We start from the raw sequence: 11,524 nt of genomic DNA on the forward strand, positions 1-11,524 counted from the left end.
TAGATATTAAACCCATGGGACACCTTGTGGTTAAACTTATTCTTACCCATACAAACTTTTCCTGATAATCTCCCTGTGCTCTTCTCATTTTGCCATGATACTTCATGGCTTTACTCAGCAGCAGATGGGTTTTGGCTATCACTAGCACAAACAGAACATCCTCACAGATAAGACATTGACAAATACTGTTTCATGGGGCAGAAGGATGAAAAGGTTCACCCTTACAATGGCTCAGTATTGAAGAGAGAATTCAACAACTCTCAGTGGTGCTCCAACTGACATTAACTTGAATGGAGAAGATGCCCTGTAAGTTGCAATAGAGGAAATAGAGAGGAACAGCAGGTTAAGGGAGTCATTACTCCTTAAAAGGTACAAAATGTTTCCTTTGTTATTAATAATTTTCTAAATTTAAACTGCTCATGTGTACTTGGGCTTTATTTCACTTAGAAAACTGAAATAGGGGAACAGTTGCACTTCTGCTGGTTTCATTTTCTGACTCTCATGCACTACCATAAAATCCCTGTAACAGCTCTACTGCAGACATTACCATTTAAAAGTAACTAACATTTTAAGCACTGTTTCTATTTGAAGAGAAATAATGAGGTAAAAAATCCACCAAATTCTTCCTCATTAAGCAACCAACAGAGATACATTCAGAAATACTAATGGCACTGAAAGCAAATTAAAAGTTTAGGAGCCTGGATGGGTAGAGCTAGATAAAGGAAGGGTGGAAAGAGAACTGTAGATGAAAAAGGTACAAACTGGGAAGATGAATATCGATGTACTCTCTCACATAAGGAGAAAGCTCAGAGCAGTAAAGCTAGACACTTGTTAGCTTCACATCTCATCAAGCTAATGACAAGATGCAAGTTGAGGGTTGACTTTAGCTCTGTTGTTTTATCTTTCCATGTGCTGTTTCTGGCACAGGAACTTATTTTTGAGAAATGTTTCTCATACAGTAACTCATGTTTCAGTTAGATTTTGCTTTTTATTCTGAAACAGTGCAAAAGTGCATCTTACTACTGCTCACCGTTACAAGCCTAAAGAGAGTTAAAGTTGTCATTAATTTCTAAAAGCTACAAGGCATGTGTATCAAGAGAACCAAAATGGAAAACACATATAATACACAGTTCAACTGAAAACATTTTCTGTAAAAATATCATCTTGATATTTCGAATTTAGATCATATTTACTCATATTTACAATTTTCATACAGACACTTCCCTGTTACTGCTATCTATAAGATAAAATATTAAGCTGCTAACTCTCCTTATGTTTCAACATTTATAGTAACAATCCATAAACCAAATTATTCCTCAATAGCAGTTGTGCAAATCCACTGTGTCTGAATTATGACCTTAGTTTTATTCAGCTCAAACAGTCCTGCATGGTGATTGCACAGGTGTAGCTAAGAGCCTGCCCAGTGTTGCCACTGATGATGTATCATCATGTTACAGAAAAATGGTTTTACTTTCAGATCTCTAACTAGAGCTGTAAGGGTGACAGTGGATGTGGAGGGAAAAGTCTTAATTATAATTGTGGGCTGGATCTGAAAAGCAGTGAGAAGTATCACTACATCGTTTTGTTTGCTGAGTCCCTTGACGGATAACCAAAATGACTAAGTATATTTTTTTCTTTTTTTCTGAAGCTTTAAAGAAATGCAAAGATGGATTAAACAATTGAGCTGATAGCCTAAAACTAATTGCATAGGCAATTACAAAAGTTCCATATCTCCAAAGCAAATGATCTAGTATCCTATCTGAACGGCTACAAGCTCTTACCCATGAGGAAAGCTGGGACATTAACGAAGGAGAAAAAACAAGTATAATCCAACAGAGGTCATGTGGCTGTGAGCCACTTCCAGCAAGCAAAAGACTAGTCTGAAGCATCAGAAATAAAGCAATAAAGCTGGGTCCACTTGGTCTTTCAAGCAACTTGATGCTAAGACTGCTATTCTACAGTGGCATCACATAGTTTATGAGAAATCCAGCAACAGAGCAGGAAACATGAAATAGTTCTCAATCTTTTCTTAGAAAACAAGTTTCCCCTTATTTTGACTGGCTATTTTGCAAGCTTTTCATTAACTGTCCAACCATCCTCTGCTTAACCAGCTGCACTGAACTGGGCACCTTCCTCAACAACATCAAGTTACACACATTGCACCCAAGGAATTTCTGCATAACTCATTTCCTACCCATGCTGGGAGAAAACTCAAACACTCCAGGCATCACAGTCACCATGGAGAACAGCAAATCTCTCTTTTCTCCTCCCTAAAATGAGAGTTATTTTGCACAGGTGAATGTGCAACTGCAACATGCAACATAGAGAACAGAAACGCACCAGCCAGCCTTTGGCTTACTAGAAGAACCTCGTTTCTATCACATAGTTGTTACTTAAACATCAGAAAGGTAAAAAGCAGGCAGGTGTTAAGTAGGACTGATCAAAATTACCTCTTGGGAGTTGGTAACTAGAAAGGATGTGCGCGTTTCGCCTGGGAGGTTCATATCCTGCTCCAGGTCATTTCAGCAAAGGCAAAAGTACCAGTTAGGTGACAGCAGGCACCGTACAGCGGGCTTCGCAGAGACTTGGACGTTTCTTAGCCCGAGATCCCGGGCATTAAGCGTTTGCTCGCTGTCCCCATAGACACACACACACACACAGTTTGAGAGCACAGACGCGTTTACCCCGTGCAAGCAGGCAGTTCCCCCCTCCCCACCCCACACCACACCAAGTTGCAAGACTTGCTGCTTAAAGGTGGAGGGCGAGACCCCAAAATAACTAGGAAGCAAAGCCTCGTGCCCCCACACCACTCGCGTCCTACCGCCTGTGGAGCTGGCCTCCTCAAGCTGCGCCGAGATGCTCTCCACCCTCCTCACATTCATGCTGAGAGGCAGGAGGCGCCTGGAGCCGCGGCGAGGCGGGACGCAGCGGGCGAGCGCGGCAGCACGGCCGCGCCGGGGCCGCGAGAGCCGAAGCGGGGCCGCGGTGGAGCGGAGCGGGGTGAGGCGGGGCCGGTAGCGGCGGAGCAGGGCGCGGCTCCGCCTTGGCGGCGACGCCTCCTCCGCCATCTACCCCGCCACCCGCGACGGTGTGGGGTTTTGGGTCGTCACCTCGACCTTTCCTTGCTGAGCGGTGGGGGCTGAGCTCCGGCTGCTTGAGCTGCCTGACTACCTCTGCAGCGGCAGGGCTGCGCACCGCTGCCCGGGGCTGCCCCCTCCTCGGGGCTGGACCGGTACCTGCGCCCCGGGCCGACGTGGGAATGAAGCCGTCGGTGAGAGAGGGAGCAGCTGTGTGGAAAGCCCTGAGCAAGGGCCGTACAGCCCGCTCTGCTCCGCGGCTGCACACAGGTGCTCTCCGCATCACCTGTTGGACGGGAGGGTGCCCGGGATGCAGACCTACACGCGGCCCGGCCCCGGGGGAGTCCCCGTCCCACCTGCGCTGCGCCATCACCTCTGTCGGGGTAGCGCCTGCCGTGCTTCGCCGTGTTGCTTGCTCGCACTGCAAACACCAACCCAAGACGGCCATCAGCTCAGATCTGAAGGAACATGCCCACAGTGTATCAAACCCTTTCTTTTTCTGACAAAACGCTATATTTGATCAAATTATGGTAAAGTATACTATAGGATATGAAATTCTAAGAAGCCACGTGTGGAGCACAGAAATAACACCAGACAAGAAATTATGTAGTCAGGCACTTCGAACAGCGCTGGAGGAAATTCATGGGTTTCCACTGAAACCGTGTGATACCAGGACTGATTTGGCTGTTGTGCTTAAGACAAAGGGAAAGGGCATTTAAGGCACCTGCATTTGGTTTCATTATCAGGATTTGAGCTTACTTATTATCAAGAGCTAACCTTACAGAAAACTGTAATTTATCACAATTTTTCAGGAGTCCTCGTTGTCACATATATATGTAGTTTACAGAGTAAGACAATTCTGATTTATGGCTGTCACTTCCCTTTGCTTTTTCTGCTCTACCCAAATGTAGCAGAACTCCATGAGTTACGAAAACACTCCAAATATATGAGCAGCTGGTCATAACAGAGTGAACTAAGGCAGCAGCGGCAGTAATACATCAAAAATACCTTTGCAGTTGCCAGTTAAGCTAGACATTCATCTTGTGTCTTAGAAAGGATTACAGGTATGCAGCTCAGCACAGAACATAAACTCCAGAAGTGTTTACCAAGTTTGTAAAGAAAAAGTAGAGTGTGCCTCCTCTATGATCAGTTGTGTCTGAGTCTAAGAAAAAAGAAAGTGACCAAAGTAAACAGAGTCATCTCCATAAATCTGCATGTTTCTCTCAAGCTCACCTTCTTTATTTTTCTGCTTGCTTTCTTTATTTTCATCCACCTGCTCTCCATCTTCTGTTCTTCTTTACGGGACTTGCTTGAAGTAGTTTGATCAATTCCCTCTGCATACTTCTTTCGGGATTTAAATACTTTTCTTGGAAAAAGCCATAGTCTTTCCCAAACATCCTTTTGAATTTCTCCACTTCTTAGCTGTTTAGACCTATTAGTTTTCTCTTACCTTATCTTACCTTCCCTTACCTATTTTCCTTTTTCCTTCCCTTACCTATTTTCCTTTTTCACCACCACTGCATGTGACATCTAGATGTTACGGTATTATTTACCATTTACTTACAAATTAGGGCTGCAGTACATAAAATGAAAACCTATTTAAAAAATCAGTGGAAAAATCCTCAGTTAATGCAGTTGTATATAATCATCTGACTTCATAGGAATTATACCAATAATAGAACTGTGCAGATTTTCAGCCAATGAGCATCTGATTTAATTTTATCTAACTGTACATTATGACAATCATTGGCAGTAATTGACAGACATAAAGATTAAATATGTGTCATTTTGATGCTCTGTGTAAAACAAAATACATATCAGATTGTGGAGTTTTTCCAAATTTGTTTTAAAGGGCAAATTCTTTATTGTTTACCAAACCTGATTTGGTTTCCTCCAATTAGCATGTCAAGCCCACGTATCTGTTCTATATAACATTCAGTAAAAATTGACATCAGCTGTGATTTCATCCCTTCTATATAATTACATTTTGACATATAATTATGTTTCTGTGAATATAGTTTCATTCTAGTTTCTACTTTTCAAAATATATTACTCCTTCCTTTTTTCTTTATTTCAAATATTTCTTTTGGAGCTAACTGCTTGAGCATATATTTAAAAGGTACATGTATGGCTAAAGATTTCTTCCATCACCTGTGATAAAATTTTAATTTCTTATTGAAATAGTTGATTTAGTTTCCATCTGACTTCCTTAATTAGAATCTGAATCAGCGTATTTTTGTTAGCCTCAAACAAACTAATTGGAAAGATTTAACATAGCTGTGATTCAGCATGTCCAAATCAAGCTCAGATTTCCTCAGCTGCTTAAAATATGTAATACATAAAATTAAGTGTTAAATCTTAAAGCTAGACTAGTGATCAATGAAGCATTTTTTATCCAAAAGAGAAAATAATATTTTGTGAATATGAGGTATTCATCATATTCATGATTTCTAGCGGTAGCACCTTGCTGTGACAAAGGACCTGTCAGGATTTTTTCCTACCTATTTGTGTGAATGAGACGAGGCTCAGACTCAGAAAGTGTATAGCAATACTCTAAGATTTAGTCTTTTCTGTCTCTTCTAATCCCCCGTTGGTCTTGGGACATCTGCAAAGGGCTAACAGAGTAGTTCAGCTACCCAAATCGTATTTGCACTAAGGAACTAAATAATTTATAATTAATCAGTCAAACAGAATAAATATAAGCCAAAAGGACTCGGCATGTCCATGTTACTTTCTAGGCCTCCAGAGAAGCCAGTGCTTTGTCTGCTGGAGAATGGTTCTCTAGGTGAGAGCTTTTTTGATTCCCAGAAGAATTTGTCATTAGGCTTATACTGCATATCACTTCCAATGTTTTTCACAAGGAAAACCACCCAGCTAAATCAGTCTGTTACTTACTTCTAGGACAAATACTCTTCTTTCTCCAAAAACTAATAAAATTCCATTTTGCTATTTTTTATTCAGGCATGAGAAAGAAGCTGTTCTTCATCCTCCAATACATTTCTAAGAGTATTTTCGTTGTCAGAAGTGTATTTTATTTATTTTATTTTACTGTGTAAGAATGTATCCTATAAGAACATTTTATGTGTACTTTAAACCACAAAATAATAACCATAATTTGGCTGTACTCAAATATTTAGCATCTGTCATAAAAGTACTTGATATAAACCAATCCTTGAGAGTCCTCTGGCACCCTGTTGTAGGGTATGCATTGGGTGTCAGTGACAAGGTGATATTGGGGGGCATGGGTAGGAAGAGGGCTGCAGTCTCTGAGGAGAGACTAGGGTTGCCCCGTGCCAGATGATTGGCTCTGGGCATCTCTGCAAATGGCCCACCCCAGGGCACAGCTAAGCCCATCAGTCAACTTGAAGACACCTTGAGGAAAACACATTTAAGTAGGGGCACAAAACATTGAGAAGGGGGGAATGAGAGAGAGGTGCTCCATGGTGGAATATGTACATTCGCAAAGGGACCAAGGCCCAAGGGAGACCCATGCTGGAGAATTTACACCACAAAAAGACTGGCTCATGGTTAAACCTGAGCCAGAACAGAGGAAATAAGTAATAATGAAAGAGCAGCTCTATAAAAGAGTGAGAAACAAGGAGCAGTAGAGAGAAACCACTATGCATTGACCCCAATCACCTGTAGTGCCCATCATCTCCCTGAGTGTAACCTGCAGTGTGAACAAAGATGGGGAAGAAGTGTCTAGAGTGAATGTGAGCCTGAAAAGGGGGAGGAAGTGTTTTTTCCTTAAAAGTTTAAATGTTTTTCTTCTTTATTTCCCAATACTCAGCTCAGTAGTTAAATATTTATGTTGATTGTCAATAAATTAAGTGAAACTCTCCAAGTCTGTTTTGCCCATGACAGCAACTGCTGAGTGATTTATCTTTCTTTTGACCCCCAAGTTTTCACTGTCTTGTTCTTCCTATTTTTTCTCCTGTCCCACTGGGGGTGGTGGGTAAGCGAGTAGATGTGGAGGTGCTTGGCTTCTGTCTGGGTCTAACCCACCATTGGGTGGATATGGAAGAATTCAAAATGCAAAATGAGATTGTAGGTGTAGGAAAGATGTCACAGACTATTAACAAACTCCATGTCCCTGGAATAGTGGAGCTTCAATGTTCAAGATTTCCTGTTGGCACATGAAGTTTTAGATACTATCAGTTCTTTCAGAAGGAGTAATCTTGAATATTCTGATTTTTGTGTCTGTTAAACCTTAATCAGGACATTTCTTCAAAAGAACATTGTGCACTGTGTATCCTTACCCTGCACAGAAATAAATAGCAAGAAACAATGAAAGCACTTGGCAAAATTTGCTGCTAGTATTAGTATACCTTATTACTGAAAAGGTGAGAGGAAAGGTGAGAGCCTGCTTTCTTTGAAACTCAATTTTTATTTTTATTTTTAAATTAACATTTTGTAATAAGTTCTCTAGGGGTCAGAAGCAATTTGACTTACCATAAATGAATAAACAAATCAGAATTTATATGTAGTAACCAAAAAGAGAAAACATTTGTTTAACAACTTTCCAATTAATGTTGTCTCCAGATGTAAATCAGCCAAGATATGGATTGACTTCTTTGTTGGAACTTTTAAAATAAAACTCAGGGAAGTATGGGCCCACCCTTCCCTCAGTGGCTGTGGGAAGTACCCAGTTCCTTCAGACCTAAAATTCAGCTGGGTTTTTTTTGTACCTGTGTTTGCTGGCTTCACCTCAGTGTGCTACAGGTTACTGCAGTGCCTTGATTATCGAGTGGCAGTATTTGGACATTGGATGTTTTGATTTGTGAGGGTCTTGTAGTTTTATATCTCATTTTAACTGTCATTCATGGTTTAGAATAGCCTCACTGCAGATATTTTACAAGAAAGTCATTGCAAGCTAATGCAAGGTTAGATTCCTAAAAAGCACATGTAATATTCAGCATGACTTTGATGTGCTGCTTAGAGACTTCCTTGCCATAATCTGTATCCCTCAATCTAAATTGCTGTTGAATTGTTTGTTGTCATTATTAGACTGTCACTGAAGTTATTTCATTAGTAAACCTGAGCCAATATATGGTTTCCTATTTACATAAACGTCACGTAAAATAATGGCACGGTAGTTTTTAAGCACCTCATTCTCAGCCTGACAATCACAAAATGTTTTAAAGATAAAAGCATGCTGGGAGCAAATTCACCTACTGCTGAAATTTAGCCAACTTCAGAGGACACACAGCTGAAAAACAGTGCTTTAGACAGGTGTAGGGTGAAGAAAAATGCTGGCTAATTATACTGTAGCTACCTGTGTTCTTGCGGGAAAAATCCATAGTTTTTTTATATAAAATAGATCATGGTCTTTAAGACCTTGTGTGAAATACCAGCTCGTAATGATCTGCACTATGCACAGAAGAGACAGAAAAAAGAAAAAACTAAACAAAAAACCAGCAACAAACCCCCCTGAGCTGACCCTGGCGTAGGACAGTACCCAGACTGAACCAGTTTATGGCAGCATGATTTCTCAGCAGTTTTTCTGGCAGTTTTACCTTCAGCTGTGTGTTGGCTTCCCATTACTTTTCATCCTGCATTCTTATCAGGTAATTCTGCTTCAGTAAACCCTTCTCCTACTCTGCTTCTCTGTCTGCTTTCCCTCTATTTCCTTTTCCTTTTCCTATTTACCTCACACATAATTTCTCATGAAAAACTGAACAGCAGAAAGTCAGCTAGTGGATGTCAGAGAGCAGTAATGTTCTGTACAGCCAACAACAGGATGTAACTGAATGCAGTGCTTCATATTTTCCATTTTTAAATCCACATCCACAAAGTTGCCAGATGATAGGGTTTTAAGAATGAAAGTCTAGGGAGTCCTAGCTAACTCAAAAGTCAGTTCATAGAATATCAAAAAATGAATAATGCAAAGTTAACAAATTTCAGAATGTTTTAAAGCCTTTTTGTTACTATAATATTTCCTCCAGGGAATAAGATTACTATATTTATGGCACTAATGATTCATTTATGGAAATATGGAAAGACAGTAGTCTCAACTTTTGTTAGTACATCTAAATACAGAGATATACAGCCAAATTCTCTTTTTGATGACAGCAATACTTTTTTTTTGAATGATCCCAATCTATATGGGAGACTAAAAGAGCTTGTTCATCCTCTATGAAAATGTCCCAGAGGACATATTTTTACTATATAAATATATCAGAAAAGTAAAAAAACAGTGAGGGAAAAAATAGCTATTTCAGATAAAGGTCAATGCAAGCAGCAGAACAAATGGTATAATCTATAAGCTATAAATTAGGTTGTATATTAAGCAAAAGTTGCTAAGCAGTAAAGAATTCAAGTACTGGAAAATCCTTCCGAAACAAAGGGGAGGAAAGGCAAAATAAATGTTTTAAGGCATAGCTTGATAACTCTGTGAATTATGTGATGTGATCTCTATGATCATAACAGAGAGCTCTATGATCATAAATCATATATATGTTTTCCTTCCTTTTAACTATTAAAGCTCCTGAACATAATACAAAATCCATAATACAGCATGAGTCATAGGAAGAGAGCTACAATGCTTACTCAGAGATTACATAACATAGCATATATAATAACAAAAGCCTCTACAATAAACATAATTTATTGTATCCTGAAAACTTCCAGAATATGGTAACAGCCTTTCACATTTAAATAGTTGCTCCAAGGAAGACTGTAATCAGTTGTTCTGTATGGCCAATGGCAGTCTGACAGGAGAAAGGAATTTACATTGCAGCAAAGAAGTCGCTAAAATGTAGAGAAAAAATTCTAGCTTCTAAGATACTGAAATATTAGGACAGTTTTATGAAGAATTTAGTGGAATCTCTATTGTTAAAGAGTTTGATTGAGCTGCTATATAGAGGACCTGCTGAACATGGCCTAAAGCTTTTGATCTTGTCACAATACAGCATTACTATAAGTTTTGAAGTATCATCTCTCCATATATATCCTTATGTTGTATGATTAAAAGAGTAGTACTGATTTAAGTGAGAAGGAAATTTGGCTAGCAATGGCCCTAATTTCTCTGCTTCCCATCTACATTTCTCCTACAGAACTAGTGCTGCTGAATTGTTCAGGGTTTATTCTGTGAAACAGAGGTGTATTTCCTGATTAATTTTAAAGATGCTTTGTTTCTTAATTTGCATACCTAACTATTCTGTTGTCATGGAAATCTCTTCTCTGAAGCCCTTGAAGACCAGCTCTCTTGCTGCAATTCTGTTTGAAATTTCTGCATCAACTGATTTTAATTCCTACTCCAAGTTTTCTATATGTTGTCTTGCCACATCTAAGTGACACAGCCTTACCATTTCTTGGGCCAAAACCTCACCTTGTCCTTTCATAAGAATACAAGCTTCACTTAGAACAAGTGTACTAACTCTAGTACTTGTTGACTAAAATGAATCCAGAATTTTAATTCTTTCACTGAAGGAGCATCCATGTTGATAGATGTTTAGCAGTTCAGCAAACAAGCAAGAAATTATATAAAAAGAATATAACTGTAATGACATTCAAATAGAATTGTTTGAATAATCACAGTCTAAATGTCTTGTCTATGCCTGCCTTTTTATACTGGTTGGAGGGAGTCTCACAGTCTGACCTGAAAGCTGAAATACTTGATTTAGTACAAAAATTATCACTTCAGCTTTCCTTCCATGTAAAAACTAACCTACTAGTCTCTTTAAGTTTCACCAAAAGCCAAAGTCGGTTTAGGTGTCTTCAGTGATGACAGATAAAAATACTTAAAAGATTCAGGGAGGTCAGGTCAGGACTTCTGTGGTTAGTAACGACATTATTCTACTGGATATTATTGGAAGCTTGGAAATAAATACTGTCCTTTACAGAAGAAACATATATTTAATATGCCTATAGGAAAAAGACAACTATGTGAAGAAGCAGGCCACCATCTAGGAAGCTTTAGTTTCTGGAGGGATTTTAGAATCCTCATCATGCCAAGTCACACCGGGTTCATCATATAGTCAATGAAAGTTCTGAAATAATATAAAAATGAAATAATCTTAGTCTCTGAGCATCAGACAAAAGGTGCTCTTGCAGTTTAATGTTCAACCTAAGGTCAACCTTGCAGCCGGTGGCCTAAGTTAGCTAAGGGAAAGTATACATCCTTGATGAAAGATGCAAGAATATATCTACTTTAGTGTCCAGTCTTTTCAGCAGTTAACTGACTGAATGTCAGCTTGATTTTCAGCCAGATTGCATTTATTTCACCCACAGCTCCAACAGAGAGAGAACAAAGCAATTTTTCATTGGCAGCTGGAAATGCAGATATAAAGGTGTGTGTTATTTGCATGCTGAAGCAGAATCTGTTTGCTTTATTTTTTTCAACAGCCTCCCATATATGCATATAACTTGATTAATTAATGAATGTAGAGTATAAATTAGTGTCACTGATCATATTGTTATTTATTATTAAATCTGTAAGGCAGGCT

General features: G+C 39.3%; 1 protein-coding gene across 3 annotated transcripts in view; it reads right to left on the bottom strand.

Moving 5' to 3' along the window:
• KCNIP4 (potassium voltage-gated channel interacting protein 4) overlaps positions 1–2,882 on the bottom strand; it is a gene marked incomplete at both ends in the record, with an annotated part of 444,699 nt that extends 441,817 nt beyond the window's left edge. For all 3 annotated transcript variants that reach the window (XM_080621848.1, XM_080621844.1, XM_080621843.1), the window contains one exon: positions 2,822–2,882. In XM_080621848.1, coding sequence (XP_080477974.1) covers positions 2,822–2,882 — 61 coding nt within the window. The remainder of the gene's footprint in view (positions 1–2,821) is intronic.
• Between the last annotated feature and the right edge of the window lie 8,642 nt (positions 2,883–11,524).

Source organism: Psittacula echo (assembly GCF_963264785.1).
Source record: "Psittacula echo genome assembly, chromosome: 1".
Taxonomy (NCBI): Eukaryota; Metazoa; Chordata; class Aves; order Psittaciformes; family Psittacidae; genus Psittacula; species Psittacula echo.